The sequence below is a fragment of the Bufo gargarizans genome, chromosome 4, assembly GCF_014858855.1.
Source record: "Bufo gargarizans isolate SCDJY-AF-19 chromosome 4, ASM1485885v1, whole genome shotgun sequence".
Classification (NCBI taxonomy): domain Eukaryota; kingdom Metazoa; phylum Chordata; class Amphibia; order Anura; family Bufonidae; genus Bufo; species Bufo gargarizans.
Window position 1 is genome coordinate 264426199 of NC_058083.1, and position 19957 is coordinate 264446155.

At 44.9% G+C, this 19957-nt stretch overlaps 1 protein-coding gene across 1 annotated transcript in view; it reads right to left on the reverse strand.

The window, feature by feature from the left end:
* The window catches only part of ELOVL4 (ELOVL fatty acid elongase 4), a 48426-nt gene that overhangs the window by 6166 nt on the left and 22303 nt on the right, over nt 1-19957 (reverse strand). Inside the window, exons 2-5 of the mRNA XM_044290395.1 lie at nt 13978-14165; nt 9778-9858; nt 4462-4633; nt 1390-1517 (exon numbers count right to left, since the gene is read on the reverse strand). Coding sequence (XP_044146330.1) covers nt 1390-1517; nt 4462-4633; nt 9778-9858; nt 13978-14165 — 569 coding nt within the window. The remainder of the gene's footprint in view (nt 1-1389; nt 1518-4461; nt 4634-9777; nt 9859-13977; nt 14166-19957) is intronic.

Below are 19957 nucleotides of genomic sequence, written 5' to 3' on the forward strand. Positions count from 1 at the left end.
AGAATTCCGTGCGGGTGCAATGTGTGAGGTGAGCGCATTGCACCCGCACTGAATCCGGACCCATGTTCAATGGGACTGTTCAGATGAGCGGTGATTTTCACGTATCACTTGTGTGTTGCGTGAAAATCAAAGCATGTTCTATATTCTATAGCAGGCATCCTCAAACTGCGGCCCTCCAGCTGTTGTAAAACTACAACTCCCACAATGCCCTGATGTAGGCTGATACCTGTAGGCTGTTCGAGCATGCTGGGAGTTGTAGTTTTGCCACAGCTGGAGGGCCGCAGTTAGAGGATGCCTGTTCTATAGAAATAAATGGATCTGCGTGAAAACCGCAAGCATCCGCAAGCAAGTGCGGATGCGGTGCGATTTTCACGCATGGTTGCTAGGAGATGATAGGGATGAGCAACCCCATTAAAGTCAATTTACTATAATAGCATTCCTAATACAGAATGCTTACTAAAATATGGCACGAGGGGTTAAAAAATAAATAAAATGAACTCACCTCATCCTATTGATCACACGCCGGCATCGTCTTCTTGCAGGACCTGCAAAAGGACCTTTGATGACTTAATCGCGCTCACCACGTGGATTACCCCATCAAAGGTCCTTTTGCAGGTCCTGAAAGAAGAAGAAAGAAGACGATGCCAGCTGCACCAACAGCAGGATGAGGTGAGTTTATTATTTTTATTTTTTAACCTCTTGTGCCACATTTTCGTAAGCATTCTGTATTAGGAATGCTATTATTTTCCATTCTAACCATGTTATAAGGGAAAATAATAAAATCGACAACACCTAACCCAAACCCAGCCAACAACATTCATGTGCATGAGCCCTAAATCTGAGAACTTGCGGATTTATACATCAAAGGACATGGGAATAGTGTAAGAAAAGGTAAAAAGGTATATTATAAATATTCATTTTATGACATTTAGAATACGTTTTAAAGCATATTAAAATTTTTAGGTACACGTAAATATTATCGCTGAAAACATTATGTAATGTAGGGAGATCGCCCTGAGAAAGGTAGCGCCATCCAGAACCTTTCTTCCAGGGTCCCTGTGATGCCCTGCCTCCCGACCTTCCACATCTACATGAACAGTGCTACCCTCTTTGATGGTGACAGGACAGTGACTACCGGCTCTGCAACATGGTGGTCACCTGACTACTTCTGCCTACAGATAGTATTGTCTCCCTGTGCCGTCATGATATGTCATATGTTCCCTGAAAACAAGAAAGCAGGATATTCCTAACAGAGAAGCCAAGGAGGTGGAAAAAGAAACCAACGGATGAATATTTCACACCTCTGTATGTAAAAAGACACACTACATGGATGTTATTAATAATTCAGTGTCGCTTTGTAGAAACTGGAAAAAAGAAAAAATATTTTACCAATTGTAAAATTGTCAAATATCGTTTCCACCAGAGATACTTCTGGAGATGGGGACCACAGGCAGCTAAGCCATAATACAGGTACATCACCACATGGACCAAGGCGTTCATATGTGCACCAAAGAAGGCTGGAAAAGAATGAGACACAAATATATCAGAGAACACCAAGCCATTCAATCACAGCCCTGCTTTAAAGGGGTATTCCCATCTTTGCTATTCATAGCATAACACTAAGGGCTCATGCACACGAACGTGTGCTGCCAGTTCTGTGCATTGGGGACCACAAACTGCAGTCCCCAATGCACGGGGCAACGTGGCTGGGTCTGTGATCCGTCCGCACTGCAGAAAGATAGAAAACGTTCTAATTTTTTTTGTGGTGCGGAGGCACGGACAGATAACCCACGGAAGCACTCCGTAGTGCACCCCACCTTCTGGATTGCGGACCCATTATGCAGGCCGCATTACGGGCACCAGCCAACAACATTCATGAGCATGAGCCCTAAATCTGAGAACCCGCGGGTTTATACATCAAAGGACATAGGAATAGTGTGGTAAGAAAAACCATCGATATGAAGAAGGGATTTTTACTAAGTACATTTATTACCTATCTAAAAGATGGATAATGAATGTATGATCACAGGGGCCCCAACCAGTATTATCGATGGAACAGCAGCCCCTGAAGACATCTGTGCTGGTGCCATGTTCATATGTGTCCGCATTGCTGAGAAAAATAAAGATTTCATATATGCAAACAAGCCTTTAGGAGCAATGGGGGTGTTGCCATTACACCTGGAGGCTCTGCTCTCTCTGTAACTGCTGCTCCCTCTGCACTTTGATTGACAGGGCCAAGCAGTGTAAACGTTATCACGCCTGGCGCTGACTTCTCCTAAAGTCAATCAAAGTGAAGAGGGTACAGCAGTTGCTGAGAGAGCAGAGACTCTAGGTGTAATGGTAACACCCCCATTGCTCCTAGAGGCTCATTTGCTTATAATTTAACATTATCTCAGCAATGCGGGCACATATGAACATGGGACCAACACTGATGTCTTCAGCTGCCAAGTGCACTTGCAACAGGTCAGCCAGTGTCATAGGTACAAATCTGATGACTGATGCCCTTTAAATCGCTATTTTCTAGACTGTGATACTGCAGCGAGTGGCTGCTGGCAGCTTCCCAATGTGATATCAGCAGATTGTTGCGACTTTCATCAGTTGGGTCCATTAGGGTGGCTTTGATTTCATGAATAACTGTATAGAAAAATATTGAATATCTTGCAAAAGTTCATTTATTTCAGTAATGCAAATTAAAAGGAATGGCATTAATGCAACTTAAAATTAGAATATTGTGAAAAGGTTGAATATTCTAGGCTCAAAGTGTCTCACTCTAGTCAGCTAATTAATCCATACCCCCTGAGCAAAGGGTACCTGAGATTGTGACTTTAGTGTTTCATAAGCTGTAAGCCATAATCATCCACATTATAACAAAGCCTTGAAATATCTCGCTTTGCATGTAATGAGTCTCATATATTAGTTTCACCTTTAAGTTGCATTACTGAAATAAATGAACTTTGCACAATATTCTAATTTTCCGAGTTTCACCTGTACCTGCTTCTGCTCTAATATACCGATCTTATATAGGGCAGTCTGGAAGAGTTTGTCTTTTTTTTTTGGTCAAAGCCAGCACCCTAAAGGGAGAGAAAGCATGGAAGAAAACAATATCCCTTCTCATCTCTTCTCATTGGTTACAGAAAGAAGCATCAAAAACTGCTGAATGACCTTGACCTTGGACAGTCTTTCCAAATCCCAGTGAATAACATCTACAGATCTCAGCGCACTGCTGTATTTAAGGTAAATATATTACACTCCTCAACATTAAAGGACAAGTTGTAAGATTATGCAAATCTAGGAAGTAGCAGGTGTCGCTAAGATCTGCAGATGATCAAATCTTCAAGTACCTAGCTCCAATCTGTGGCATGTGGGAGGGTGGAAAGCAAAGTTTTTAGTCCGCGTCTCCAGACTTGTCTCCTATTGAGCACATCGGGGATGTCATTGGTCGGCAATTGCAAAGGAAGCAGTCAGCAGTGGATCTTGATGATTTCCGTGCCCGAGTGCATTCAGCATGGCAGGACATTCCTCAGACAACCATCAATAACCTCATTGACAGCATGCCAAGGCGTCTTAGTGCATGTACTGTATTTCTGAATGCGACACTCAAACTTGTTAGCAAATAAATCAAGATGTTTTGAATATTTTGTTCCATTTTTTTATCATTAGCATATCATTACCATGTTCATCGATCCTGTTATTTTCATAATTGCACAACTTTTCCTTCTTGGTGTTGCAATTTCGATGTTGAGGAGTGTATAATACAGAATATTAAAAGGGTTGTCCAGCTTTTTTTAAAACTTTTTTAAAGTATCAGTAGCAGCCTGTTACACCTGTTGAAACAAATCCTAGTCAAATGCACCCTAACGTTCCCCTCTGCGGTCTTCTGGTCACAATCCTGTAAACTTCTGGACGGGCAGGGTCATATGTGATGCTGCAGCCGATTACTGGCCTGAACGGCAATGTGATACCAGGGAGCAGAGTAACGCAGAAGGGATCCAGAGTGGCAGAGAGGGGACTGCTCCAGGCGTAAAAGGACAACCCCTTTAAATACACTTCAGGTCCCAGCTGTCAGGAAGAGCATTAAGACAAGTGGACTTAACAGATTAACATATTCTAGAGGATGGCCACATAGGGTCAGACTAGTGGGTAGTCCCACCATTCAGCTGTCAGAACCAACATTTGTGGAAGCTATACAAGGTGCTTGGCATCCAGCTTAATAGGACATTTGGAAGGAGTACTGTTAGGACAACCCATCTCAAATGTTGTTTTCAGCTGGATGCCAAGCACAGTATGCAGCTCTGGTTTTGGGGGTTGTATAGAGGAGACTTCTAGATGTTCTAATGTTTAATACCGTCCTCACATTAGAGATTCTTTAATCATCAAATAATAATAATAATAATCTTTAAGGTTTAGAATAAAAATAAGCCTGAAACAAGAAAAAAATGTAAGAATAAAATCGATACATACACTGTCCTCCAGCGACCCACTTGATTCCGATCCACCATAAGGTGAACATTGTGCAGTGGTGATAAACATGCAGAAAGCTGATCTGATTAAATTTTTTCCTCAGTATAAAAAACACTGTATCAAAGTATTCAACTCCTTTAGAGACGTAATACCACCATAGAGCAGAAGCTACCTGAAAGACAGAACGGGAGGCCCAGGATAACAGTAACAATACAAATGTATTCAAGCCACTCAACTGTGTGAAATTATTAAATGCCATTTACAATATAAAGAACGTATGAGAAATTGTGTCCTGCTTGTATCTTATCTCATATAGTTTGTCTTTTTTGCATGATTTTCCAGTCCTCCAAATGTAGCCAGCCCTGTAACCACTGCGGGATATTCATGAAACGGTCTAAAAGAAAAGCAGTCTCTTGAAAAATGAAAGCTTCACTGTGATAGGTTGCTAAGGGGAACAAAAGCAGAATTTATTTTTGTCCTAATGTTTTATTTCTCGTAGTTGTGGACTTAAAAGGGGTCATTTACAAAGGATTTAAACCAGGTTTCTGGCATGAAAAAAAAGTGGCAAAATTTGATGTAAAAGGCATTTTGTACAACTATATTTTTCTTGTTCCTCTTGGCACTTTTTAAAAAATTGGGCAGGGCTTAGTGAAAAGAAGGAAGGGGGGGGGGGGGGGGTCCTGTGGCCCAAAACAATAATTTACATCACAAACCTGGCAGCCTACCTGAGAAGAACTGAGAGAAATGGGTGGTAGGCAGAAAGAGGGGCTGGAGCTCATGAATAACGATGACTCTTTTCAGGCAGCTGTGACTCTTCTCCAGCACAGACTACTGGACTCGGCATATCTGACACTACGTTATGTTACCCTTGGAGAGGGCATCAAAAAAGTTGATGGCAGGTTCCCTTTAAAGAACCTCCCTTTTTTTTTCGTGCTCCCTCAACATCGGATGGGAGCACGGAGCTTATCAGGTGAGAAGTGTGTAATCCATAGTGTTCAGACACGGAATTACATATTCCTTGCATTAGTCATTGCTCCCTTAATGAGTACAAAAGATTAAATTTCATTTTTTTCTGCTGGCCTAAGAGTGCGTTAGAAAACTACGGTCTGCCATTTACGGCAGCCTGTATTCTACCTCTGGAGTAGCAGTCCCATGCAGCAACCCAGCTGTAGCATCAGAAAACTCCTGCTCATGAAGCGAGAGGTTTCAGTTATAGAAGGTCAGGGAATTGGGTAAAAAGCACTTTCCTAAAACAGAGCTCTGAAAGGGATTTTCTTGGTGTTTAATATTGGTGACCTATTCTCAGGGTAGAGTAAAATTGTGTTTGAGAGCAGCACCAATGACCTTAAAGATGTTTCCAGAATTCATCAGCTCGTCCTTGACCTCAGATCCATTTGGTCATTAGAATAGCATACAAAATCCAGATGGACGGCAGCATCTCCATACAAAAAAGCTTCTTTATTCACAGTGGGTCCATGAAAAGCATGTGTACATACGCACCAGTAAAAAAATGCAACGTTTCGGCTACATGGCAGCCTTTCTCAAGCATAACATGACGTGAAATACAAGGGTTTAAATATTGCTCATACTTCTCCCCTCAGCTAATTATTCCAATGAATTATGTTAACATACGTAAAGAAACGCCTCCTCTAAGCAGACATAGACCAATCCTATCCACTTACCAATAGTGAGTCAGTGCATTAAAAACAGGTCAATCACCCTATATCTTAGGGAAACCTAGAAGAAGAAATGGGAGAGGTTTGAGCAGGGCCACTTTGGATTTACCACATGTGATTCCGAATCTACTGATGAAGCGACCCAATCGTTTTTTTTTAGACAAGCAAAGAAGAAGGAGGAAATATAGGTGGGGAGGAAGGAAACATCACAGGCCCCAGAAGAAATGTACCTCCACAGGGACAGCAATCACGGATGAAGGAGACGCAAGGGCGTAAAACGAGATGGAACACACAGAAATAAAAAATCTGGTAGTGAATATATCCTTGGTGGAGTTAACATCTGATGAGATTAAGGTTTTAAGTCGTGGACTCTCCTATAGTCCGGTTGCTAATAGTGACTGGTTTGAAATAGAAGGGGTATTTTGCTTTTAAAGTACTGAGGGACACTGGAATAAATGAAGATAAAAATATGCTATGTTTGACGGATCTAGATTTAAGGAATAAGAGTTCTTTCTCTGCTCCTTAGAATAACCACATTATAGAGTCTTACATTGAAATTGTCACTAAACGAATGAAAGCAAAGATAATGAATTGAGAAGTAGTTCATAAAATATGTCCAGGTGAGAGAATGAGGCCCTTAGGAATCTGGAGAACAACAAGAATAGAACTATTAAACCTGCCGACAAAGGTGGAGCGGTGGTGGTTTTAGACACTATAAAGTACAAAAATGTAGTGTTTAGACAGTTAGAGGTTGTTGAGGTGTATGAGGTGCTGGGGGCTGATCCTAGGCCCGAGATTATGGATCTTATAGCAGATATTGTGGAGAAAGCTTTGAATGAAAAGATTATTGATAAGTAATTGGGGGAATATTTGAGGGTACAATACCCTGTAAGCTTTCTATTATATATGCTGCCTAAGATCCATAAGGGACTTGAGCATACTCCGGGAAGGGGATCTGTCTTCAGCACCATAACAATATTCCTTGATAGGTTACTCCGGAGATATGCCATTGAAGACCCTTCGTATATCAGGGATACAAGTCATTTTCTTTGTTGAAATTGAGAGATGTAGTGTTACCGGAACAATTTTACTTGGTTTCTTTTGATGTTGTTTCTTTATATACATCTATTGAACATGATGATGGATTGAGGGCAGTCGGTATGGCGCTAAACGACACGGGATTCTCTACAACTGGTGCACAGTTTGTCCTCCAGCTCCTAGAAGTTGTCCTCAGGAGGAATTATTTCCTTTTTGGGGATTCCTTTTACCAACAGAAGCGCAGAACCGCGATGGGGTCACACATGGCCCCAACTTATGTTAACATCTATATGGCGGGAGTGGAGGACAGACTGGTGTACCAGTCAGAGTTTATAGAGAGGATCCTGCGCTGGTGGCGCTATATCGATGACATTTTTTTGATTTGGGTGGGTACAAATATTGAGTTGGAGTTGTTTTATCAACATCTGAATAGTGCCATTCCAGGCCTACAATTTACTATGACTACATCCACCAATTAATTACAGTTTTTGGATGTGAGGATCTTTGTTGAGGATGGTGGAATTAAAACGGATTTGTTCCAGAAGCCCACAGATAGGAATAATCTGTTGAGGTATGATAGTGCACATCCACGACGAATGTTAGAATCACTCCCCTGGAGCCAACTTCTTAGAGTTAGGAGAGTGGTGTCAGATCAGATTCATGATGCTTGGATTGATGAAATGTGTCACAAATTTATTGTTAGAGATTATCCTTGGAGGTTGTTGCAGAGATCGAGTGAAAAGGTTAAAGATGTTGAAAGAGAAACCATACTGCAGACTAAACAAACAATCAAACAAGATGTACCAGGATTCCATTTGTATCTACGTTTGGTAAACATAGTGCCCATATATCTGACATTTTGAGGAGGGATTGGAGTATCCTACAGAAGGGATTGCCCTCAATAGGAGAGTTTGGAAGACCTCCAGTGATGGCTTATAGGAGGAATAACAGCTTACGTGACAGGCTGGTTAAAGCGGATATTGGGGGTAAACAGGTAGAGAGACAAAAATATTTGGCCCCAAGAAAGATGGGGAATTTTCCCTTGTTTAAATTGCTGTAACTGCAGCAATATGATCAAAGGTGACTCTTTCAATCATCCCTATACGGGGTGTATAAAATTAAGAACTATTATACATGCAGGTCACGTGATGTCATCTACATAATACAGTGCCCGTGTAGCCTGTTATATGTGGGCGAGACCACTATGGAAGTAAGAGAAAGAATAAATAAACATAAGAGTACGATCAGGAAAAACATGTTGGATAAACCGGCTGCTAAACATTTTATTGAGAAAGGCCATTCGATTAACCAGTTAATATATAGGGTGATTGACTCTGTGGGTCCACTGAGGAGAGGAGGGAACAAGGATTTGATATTGAGGAAGAAAGAATTAAGATGGATTTATAATTTGAGATCATTACAACCCCATGGATGGAATATTGATTTTAATGTAAGTGGAATTGAATAATGTATATATGTCTAATCTAGAGCCAGTATGACGAAGTTGTTTTTAATATCGAGTCTAATTTAGCTCATATATTTTTATGATAGGTGGGATACAGCCATGGACGTTTTACATCATGAATAAAAAAGCTATATTGAACAAGATAATACAAAAGTCCTCCTTTCCTACGATAACACTACCCCCTCGAGCTGTCATTTCACTATTATACAACACAATAACTGATATAATCAGTCTGTGTTTGTACCGCATGGTGGGCCATTTCCTTGGATACTGGGCGCTTCCTGGATAGGGCGGAGTGTGCCAACGCACAGGGAGGTGTGTTAGGTTAGGAATGATGTGTACGGGCGCTCACGTGACAGAATTATGTTCACGTGATGCGTCACATGATCGGAGCTTGTCACATGTTTGAAGGAGGTGGAGAAAGCGTTTGGGCATGTGCAATGGCATCAGGGGAACGCTGAGATGGACATCAGGATGTGTCCCACGAGTCACTATTGGTAAGTGGATAGGATTGGTCTATGTCTGCTTAGAGGAGGCGTTTCTTTACGTATGCTAACATAATTCATTGGAATAATTAGCTGAGGGCAGAAGTATGAGCACTATTTAAACCCTTGTATTTCACTTCATGTTATGCTTGAGAAAAGCTGCCATGTAGCCGAAACGTTGCATTTTTTTACTGGTGCGTATGTACACATGCTTTTCATGGACCCACTGTGAATAAAGAAGCTTTTTCGTATGGAGATGCTGCCGTCCATCTGGATTTTGTATGCTATTCTCAGGGTAGGTCATGAATATCAGATCAGTGGGGTCCAACGCCCGACACCACTGCTGATCAGCTGTTTGAGGAGACCCTGGCACTCTGCTGAGCGATGCGGTCTCCCACTGGATAGTGGGTGTGCTTGGTACTGCAGCTCAGTCCCATTCACTGCGTCTAGGTCATGTGACCAATGAGAGTGACATCACAAGCCACAGCGCTCACCAAAACACTGTGGTCTCTTCCAACAGCTGATTAGGTGCCAGGAGTCAGACCCCCGCCGATCTGATAATAATGACATCTCCGGAGGACAGACCATCAATATCAAACCTCGGACAACCCCTTCACTAAATGTGCTTCTGTCACAGACAACAAGTACTTACCCTGACTTCATTGACATCATCTGAATAATCTACAGTCTGACAAATGTAGCTGTATCCCGCTGCTTTTGCTCCTAGGAAAAGCTAGAAAGAAGAAACAAGCACAAAGTAAAACATATAAATTTGGTACGGTGGATGAAAACAGCATGTTCACACACACACGGTCAGTGACAGTGTCACATAGGTGGTCATAATAGACCATATGGAGAAGGAAGAGAGTACTACAGATTTCTTGTATATGAGTCTATGCATGAAAAGATCCATCAGACCTCGCTGCAGATCACTGGTGAAAAGAACTGAAAATGCCAAGGCCTGAAACACTTACTGTAGGTCTCTTTCACAAGGGCGTCCCGGATTTGCTCCGGATGCGTTGCGGGAAACCCGCGCGGGTGCAATGTGTTTTGCACGCGCGTGATAAAAAACTGAATGTAGTACTCAGACCCGAACCCGGACTTCTTCACTGAAGTTCGGGTTTGGGTTAGGTGTTCTGTAGATTTTATTATCCATGATATAAAGGAAAATAATAGCATTCTTAATGCAGAATTCTTTAAAAAAAAAAAAAATTAACTCACCTCATCCACTTGTTCGCACAGCCGGTATCATCTTCTTTCTTCTTCTTTCAGGACCTGCAAAAGGACCTTTAATGACATAATCAACCACGTGGTGAGCGCAATTACGTCAAAGGTCCTTTTGCAGGTCCTGAAAGAAGAAGAAAGAAGACGATCCCGGCTACGCGATCAAGTGGATGAGGTGAGTTATGTCTGTGAAGGTTCTCATTTATCCAGGTCATGGTATATCTGTAAAGAATAAATCAAGGCAACTGATTTAGGTGAGTTATGTTTTTATTATTTTTTAACCCTCAATTAACATTATACTTAGCATTCAGTATTAAAGAATGCTACTATTTTCCATTCTAACTATGTTATGAGGGAAAATAATAAAATCTAAAGAACACCTAACCCAAACCCGAACTTCAGTAAAGTCCGGGTTCGGGTCTGGGTACCACATTCAGTTTTTTCTCACACGCGTGCAAAACGCATTGCACTCGCGTGGAACTGCACATCGGAAGGCAATCGCAGACAAAACGGACTGCAATTGCGTGACTACTCGCACAGGTTTCCCACAATGCACCCTGAACGCAACCAGCCCTCACCCGCGACGCCCGATTAGTTCTGGATGCGTTCAGTGAAACATTCACACTTTGCAAGCAAGTTCAGTCAGTTTTGTCTGCGATCGCGTTCAGTTGTTTTTTGCAGACCCATTGAAATCAATGGTCCTGTATGCGGTCTGCAAAAAAAAACTGAATGGACACGGAAAGAAAATACGTTCATGTATATGAGCCCTTAGGCGTATTTCTGCCGCACAATCTGTGACTTTTCCCCGCTCACCCCAGGTCTACAAAAGTGGACGTGATGTGGACGGGACGGCCATTAGGCCCGTCTCATTCATCATTTTCTACTCCTGTTTTAGGCATAGAGAATGGTCTAAATCTACACTAGCAAGAAAGATGGAATAGATTTAGAAGCGGCAGTGGATCCGCCTCTACATCCGCCTCTAACCCGGACATACCCTTATTTTCACCCAGACAGCCCCCCTGAGGCTAGCATCTGAGCATCTCATGCTCCTATGTGCTCCCTTGCCTTGCGCCAAATCGCACAGGGGCACGGTCTCTTTTGTTTATCATAACACACTGCTGGGCGAAAGCTTCCGCCCAGCAGTGTGTTCGGTGACGTCACCGGCTCTGATGGGCGGGCTTTAGCGCTGCCCTGCTGTTTTACTGGCTAGGGCAGCACTAAATCCTGCCCATCAGTGGCGGTGACGTCACCGGGCTTCCTGGCAGCCCCATGGAGAGCCCTGGTACGTCACCGGATCCCCATAAAATGCCTTTGCCCTGCGCAATTTATCGCAGGGCAAAGGAGAGCATCGGAGCATGAACTGCTCTGATGCTCAAGTCAGGGGGGCTGCCTGGGTGAAAATTGAAACACCAGTCTTAATAAACGACCCCCCCCAAATACCTATGGACACCTGCTCTTTCGGATAGGGCTGATGAGGCAGTCTCCATTCAGCACGTCTATATATGAAAGGCAGCACACAGTGACCTTTTTGTTCCATTTATACTTGCCGGTCAGAATCAAGCATTTTGGGCCTACAGGTCCCTAAGAAGTAGATCCGGTACTGTTAATACAGGATTCTTTTTATCCCTGCTTTCTGTGCCAAAAGCACCTCTAAAAAGCCTCTCATTCATTTCAATGGGAGATAGACCCTGCTTTTGTTTCCACACTGAAAAAACTGCATGATCTATCTTGGGCAGAATCTGTGCCGATTTACCCATTGAAATGAGAAGCTGAAAAATGCCAAAAAGCGCATCAAAAACGTGCAAAAAAATGAGCTTGGAATAGGAGCTGATTTTTTGTGTGTGTGTTTTTTTAAATCCGTTGTGTGAACATACCCTATGAGGTACTGTTATGTCATTTTGTGGGAACAACCCTCTTATGTAATAGTTTATTATAAGCAGAAAAGGATTAAGAGGTGTGTCTGGTGACAGATAAGACCACATGATACAGCCATGCTTCGATCAGGTACCGAGAGGCCGTACAGGCCGCAGCAGACAGCACCAGTTAGGCGGCGTGGCACCCACAATACAGCACGGCCATTAACAGTGCAGACGGACCAAATAGTGTGGTCCTTATTAGTTTAATTAGGGCCTGCTGCGGCCTGCAAGACCACACCATGTGGTTGTACCCTTAAAGGGGTATTCTGGTTGTTTAAAGTAAACTATCGGATAGGTGGGGATCCTACTGCTGGGACACCCACCGATCACGAGAACGGGGGCCCTGAAACCCTGCAGCCCCCTGAAAAGAACAGAGCGGCCAATCACATGTGTGCGCGGTCACTCCATTCATTTCTATGGAAGTTCCCGAGATAGTCCAGTACAGCGCTCCAATATGTCCGGAACTCCCATAGAAATAAATGGAGCGGCCATGCGCATTGCCTGACTGGCTGCTCCGTTAATTTCAGGGGGCTGCAGGAGGTATGGGACCCCTGTTCTCATGATTGGATTGTTGGGGTTTGCAGCGGTAGGACCCCCCACCCCACCCTAACTGGGGATAACTTTAAACAACCGGAATACCCCTTTAACAGAACCACTCATGTGAAATGACCGCACCTTAGACTACCTCACAGCAGGCTTAAGGCAAAGCTGTCAGCTCAATTTGCTGCCTTATGTCAGGGCAGCATATTACAGATTAAGGTCTGTATGCCTATTAGCCAGATGACACACACAGCTCTGCGCTGCTGCCGGTGATGTCTGAGAAGCTGCTATGTATAGGCACACCGCATCCTGTCTGGTGCAGGGCGAGTGCTCCCCTCATAACAGTGGACTTGTAACTACATTCTTTGATCGCTCCCATCAGCCAAACAGCACAATATTTGTCAGCCATTTTGGCTGACAGGAGTGCAGACCTGTATCCTTAATATGCTGCCTTGAAAGATCTGCTTTACATCTCTTGCCCACGAACTTAAGGACTCTGTGGGGCAGCCGCATGCGGATAGCGGACCCATTCACTTGAATGGGGTCCGCGATCCGTCCGTTCCACAAAAAGAAAGAACAAGTTCTATTTTTTTGCACAACGGAAGCACGGAACGGAACACCACGGAAGCACTCTGTAGTGCTTCCGTTCCATGCTTCAGTTCCGCATCTCCGGATTTGCGGACCCATTCAATGCACACAGCCGGTGCCCCGTGTATTGCGGACATGCTGTATGCGGGCCGCAATATGGCCACAGGAGCACTACGGTCATGTGCAAGAGGCCTTACTTACCTCCATTCTGTGATCTTCTGGTCACCAGCTAATTTACTTCCAGGCCAGGGTATGGACGGGGCCACGTGCACCACTGCAGCCAATAAGTGGCCTCAGCAGTGGCGCATCCTTTGGTAGTATATCAATGCTGCGTCACTGTTAAGGCCAGTCAATTGCTGCAGTGCTGCACATGACCCAGTCCACACTCCGGCCTCAAGTAAACAAGCCAGGGATCAGAAGATCACGGGATGGAGCCAGGAGCAGGGAAGTATGAATCTTTCATTAGGTCAAACACGCCATGGGCCTGATTAAAAAAAGAGCAAGTCCTGGAAAACCCTTTTAAGATTTAGGTCATGACCATTTTAGAATCTTTTTTACCACTGACTAGATGGCAACATACTAACCTCCTTAAATATAAAGAAGTTCAAAATAACCATGCCAAAATTGTAGCCAATCAACAGGTAACGCAACTGGAAGGGTTCTCGATTCTTCATGAACTTGGGACCCTGCCATACAATGAGTAGGTAAAGTGTGCTGATGGCCAATGTTGGTAGCGGAGACTGCATCAGAGGCCATTTTTCAACCCGTTTATCTGTTGAGAAAAAAAAATTGCAATACCCTGATAATTCACAATTACAGCATATATATATATATATATATATATATATATATATATCAAATGAACAACATACAACTGGATATACATTGATACAGCCACAATATTAAAGTGCTTATCCCATCTGGGCCATTTATGGCAAATCCACAGGTTATGTCATAAATATGAGATAGTAGCAGGTCCCAAAGGTGGGAACCACACCTATCTCGAAAGCGGAGCCCTATCGTGCCTGGGAATGGATAGGTGGCTGACAACACGCATGTCCCTCTCCATTTCCTTTAATAGCACTTCCGAAAATAGCCAAGCGCTCTCACTTTGTTATTTTTAGAACTGCTATTGAAATGAATGGAGCGAGTGACCCATGCGCAGCCAGCTCTCCATTCCCGCCTGGTCGAAGGGGCCTTGTTCTGGAGACAGAAGCTGGTCTCAGTTGTGGGACCCCACCTATCAGAAATTTGTGGCTTATCAAGTGGATATGCCAGAAACTTCACAGAAGGGAATACCCCTGTAACGGATCTCCTAGCAACCCGACTGGGTACCTCCGTTGATGGATGCTCCTAATGCTTCCTGAGGACTCCAAGCACTCCACTCGACACCGTAACCACCACAGGAACCAGGAACAGCTCTTACAAGAGCTAGTAGTTATAGCCAGGGGAGTATAGCAAATCTTTAGCATATAGCAATCCCCAGTGTCGATCAGTTACCCAAACACCAGCCTCAACATGATGAAGGGTAAAACAGGAACTCTTTATTGAACACACAAAGCATTGACTTATATACACATTTTCCAAAAAGGGTACCACCCCGTTTACCTGGTTGGGAACTGAGGACATAACATAGCAGCCAATCCTTTAGTTTTACAGTTTAAACACAAAAACTATACATTCAACAAACACAATGGCATCGTCTGTGACGCAATTAACAATCACAATGGCAATGCCTGTGACGCACTAAATAACAGAATAGGCATTGTCTTTGACACAATCAACAAAATACAATTACCAAAACACAATGGGCTCTGCCTGTGATACAATTACCAAAGATAATGGGCTAACTTAATCACTCACAGGCAGAAAACGCACATTTTTCCCCAACACACAGAAACCACCTCAAAACCCCACATATCCCCATAATTTATACATCCATGGATAGCTGTGATCTGGGTGAACAACATCCAAAAAATCACCCAGATCCGAGCAGGGTTCCCGAATTCCATGGAAGTCACATTTGGCCGACCGCAAGTATGGCTTTCCTGCCCAAAACAGTTCCACAGATTTAGGCTGTGCGGCCGCTCTGTCTTCTCCTTCAAAGTTAGTATATGGGCCATAATCCTGAGGCAAGCAAACAGGCGCCTCCAAAACCCAGTGGCAAGGTTATTTTCGCCACACTTCTCCCCCTCCCAGGGAAGACTAACCAGATACCTGACCTCACGCCGGTCGGTACCCGAGTTATTCTGGCAGCCCACCCACAACCAAATACTGGACCTGTTGAATTTGGTAGCCTGTCTCTGTCCAGTGAGTCCACCAAGGTTGTGTTGGTAACTGGTACTCCCGGTCGCTGTGTTGCTCCCTGGCTTGGAGTGGAGGTCAGCCTCTGGACAAGAGGATAGGGGAGGTAAAGTGAATCAAGTTACAAGCAGCTGTCCAGGGGTGGGATATATTAGGGTGTTGCTAGACATTTAGGTTTTTATGCAGTTTTTGAAGCTAAAATCAGGACTGAATCATAAAATGGAAAGTATTAACAACGGGTACTATTTCTCTTTTTCCACTCTTGGTTTGGGCTTCAAAAACTGCATTAAAAAACCTGAATGTGTGGCAGTACCCTCAGGTTGCCAATAAACAGCCATTTCCGAAGTTATGCCTGTTTCACACTGCCGTTCCTAGATCTGGCAGGGAACAGCCTGCCATATCTCTCTGTATTCCATCCCCATTCACTATAATGGGGACTGGCGGAGATCCGGTCGCACCCAGCAGAAATGCTGAGAATTGGCAAACCGAAAACCGTCCCATTATCGGCATGTTTGTCAGGCTGCGGCTGGATCTCTGGATAGAGAGACGTCAGAACACACCGTACATTTAACATAAAGATATTTCCTAATGGATGAGAATCTCTCAGCAGGATAATGTTCCCTGTCACACCTCAAAAATGGTTCAGGAATGGTTTGAGGAACATGACAAAAAGTTCAAGATATTGACTTGGTCTTCAAATTAGCAGAACTCATTCTTATTGAATATCTGTAAAATGTGCAGAAAAAGCAAGGCCGATCCATGGAGGCCCAGCCTTGCAACTTACAGGACATGAAGAAACTCCTTGAAGGGTCTTGGTACCACTTCAAAGATCTTGTAGGCCATGCCTCAAGGGGTCAGAGTTATTTTGGCAGCATGAGAAGACCTACAGAATACTAGGCAGGTGACTTTAAAGGGGTTATCTAGGAATTACAATTAATGATCTATCCTCAGGATAGGACATCAGTATCAGACTGGCAGAGGCTTGATTCCTGAGACTCCACCGATCAGGTGTTAGAGAATGCCAGGCACTCCGTGAGCACCGCAGCCTCTCCCTAGGCCATATGACATCACCACACATGGTCACAAGGCCTTGTTGCAGCTCAGCCCCATTCAAGTCAACGGGGTGAGCTGCAATACCAAGCTCTTCCACATATAATGTACGGCGCAGTGCTTGGAAAGCTGCCAGGAGGCCGTAGTGCTCACCAGATGTAACGTGGTAGCGTCACGGGTATAAAGATAGAAAGATAGAGCGGAGGTGCACGCCCTGAGCTGCCACCCGGTCCCCTGTCCCTGCCTACTTGCACCACCCGCCCTAGGTGACGGGGCGCAACTGGGCGACAGTCCCTGACCTGAGTAAGTGCAAGCAGAGAGATAGAGACAGCAGGGAAGCGGACAGCCAATGAGAGGTAGCATTCGAGCGGACAGAGAGGTGAACAAGCAAGGTACCACCAAAAACGGAAGGGCGAGGCGGGTCAACTAGCCAGGGTCAGTCCAGGAGGTCATGTCAGTACGAGGGAGGAGGCAAGGTTCAGGGAGCAGGCAGAAGAAATGTCAGGAAGCAGACCAAGGGTGAAATCCAAAGGTAAGCTTAATAACAATAATAATACACAGCCTAAGGGACCAAAATAACAGGCAACCTGTAGCCAGCAGGTTGCCTGTATTTATAGTGGGGAGTGAGGGTCATGTGACGTGGCCAGCGTCACATGACTGACAGACAGACAAGTCGAGCACCGAGTGATCAGCTTGGCGCTCAAGAAAGACCTAGGAGCAGGGAGCATCCCAGCTAGCAAAGCCGCCCTGGGAACTAGGCCGAACACAGATCCTCACTCCCGAAGCTAAGCAGCAGGTCTGCGGCTGATGGGAGACAGAGTGCGCCTTCGGCACCCCGTTACACCAGAGCTCTGATGAACACAGCGACTCCCTGAAACAGCTGATCGGCTAGGATAGGTCATTATTATCATTTCCTGCATAACAACTTTAATGTTCAGGGTATGTTAATAAATAGGTACCCAGGTACTTTTCTTAAGGCCTCATGCACACGACCGTTGTGTGCATCCGTGTCCGTTGTTCCGTTTTCCGTGATTTTCTGCGGACCCATTGACTTTCAATGGGTCCGTTGAAAATTCGGAAAATGCACCATTGTTCATCCACGTCCGTGATCCGTGTTTCCCGTCCGTCAAAAAAATAGGACCTGTCCTATTATTTGGACGGACAAAGGTTCACGGACCCATTCAAGTCAATGGGTCCGTGAAAAAACCCGGATGCACACAAGATTGACATCCGCGTCCGTGGCCGTAGGCTACTTTCACACAGACTGATCCGCAGATCCGTCTGCATAAAAGCTTTTTCAGAGCTGAGTTTTCACTTCGTGAAAACTCTGATCCGACAGTATATTCTAACACAGAGGCGTTCCCATAGTGATGGGGACGCTTCAAGTTAGAATATACTACGAACTGTGTACATGACTGCCCCCTGCTGCCTGGCAGCACCCGATCTCTGACAGGGGGGTGTGATCCGCACAATTAACCCCTTAGGTGCCGCACCTGAGGGGTTAATTGTGCGTATCATAGCCCCCTGTAAGAGATCAGGTGCTGCCAGGCAGGAGGGGGCAGACCCCCTCCCTTCCCTGTATTACATTCATTGGTGGCCAGTGCGGCCCCCCCTGCCTCCCTCCCCTGTATTTAACTCATTGGTGGCCAGTGCGGCCCCCCTCCCTCCCCTGTATTTAACTCATTGGTGGCCAGTGCGGCCCCCCTCCCTCCGCTGTATTTAACTCATTGGTGGCCAGTGCGGCCTCCCCCTCCTAATTAAAATCCCCCACCCCCACCCCACATCATTGGTGGCAGCGGAGGGTTCCGATCGGAGTCCCAGTTTAATCGCTGGGGCTCCGATCGGTTACCATGGAAACCAGGACGCTACTGCAGTCCTGGCTTCCATGGTTACATAGCAATTTTAGAAGCATTATACTTACCTGCGCTGTCTGTGACCGGCCGGGCGCTCCTCCTACTGGTAAGTGAAAGGTCTGTGCTATAAGCAATGCGCCGCACAGACCTTTCACTTACCATTAGGAGGAGCGCCCGGCCGGTCACAGACAGCGCAGGTAAGTATAATGCTTCTACAATTGCTGGGGAGGGGGGGTGGATTTTAATTAGGGGGGGAGGCCGCACTGGCCACCAATGAGTTAAATACAGGGGAGGGAGGGAGGGGGGCCGCACTGGCCACCAATGAGTTAAATACAGGGGAGGGAGGGAGGGGGGCCGCACTGGCCACCAATGAGTTAAATACAGGGGAGGGAGGCAGGGGGGGGCCGCACTGGCCACCAATTAATGTAATATAGGGGAGGGAGGGGGTCTGCCCCCTCCTGCCTGGCAGCACCTGATCTCTTACAGGGGGCTATGATACGCACAATTAACCCCTGAGGTGCGGCACCTGAGGGGTTAATTGTGCGGATCACAGCCCCCTGTAAGAGAAAGAGATTGGGTGCTGCCAGGCAGCAGTCATGTACACAGTTCGTAGTATATTCTAACTTGAAGCATCGCCATCACTATGGGAACGCCTCTGTGTTATAATATACTGTCGGATCAGAGTTTTGACCATCTAACTCAAATCCGATGGTATATTCTAACATAGAGGCGTTCCCATGGTGATGGGGATGCTTCAAGTTAAAATATACCATAGGATTGGAGAAAACTCTGATCCTATGGTATATTAATAGGGACTCCTGACTTTACATTGAAAGTCAATGGGGGACGGAGCCGTTTGCAATTGCACCATATTGTGTCAACGTCAAACGGATCCGTCCCCATTGACTTGCATTGTAAGTCAGGACGGATCCGTTTGGCTCTGCACGGCCAGGAGGACACCAAAACGACTTTTTTTTTACTTTCCTTCATGTCCGTGGATCCTCCAAAAATCAAGGAAGACCCACGGAAAAAAAAACGGACACGGAACACGATTTTGCGGACCGCAAAAAAAAACGGTCGTGTGCATGAGGCCTTATTGTGTAAGATTTTGTTACAGGTTTCCTCAGTTAATAAACTGACCTAAGCTTCTAAAATACATCTGACTGATGATTAAAGCGGACATTTACCCCCATGAGGTGGCATGCGGGGACATAGCTGATCTGTATTCACCAGCACAGACTCTGCCCACGTCCCACCCTACGACCTCTGTATTCACTGCTGGGTGTAGGTGCATCATATGCTGAGGTTTCATTTTTCTTACATTTATTAGTTTTCATCAATGGCTAATGTTAACAAA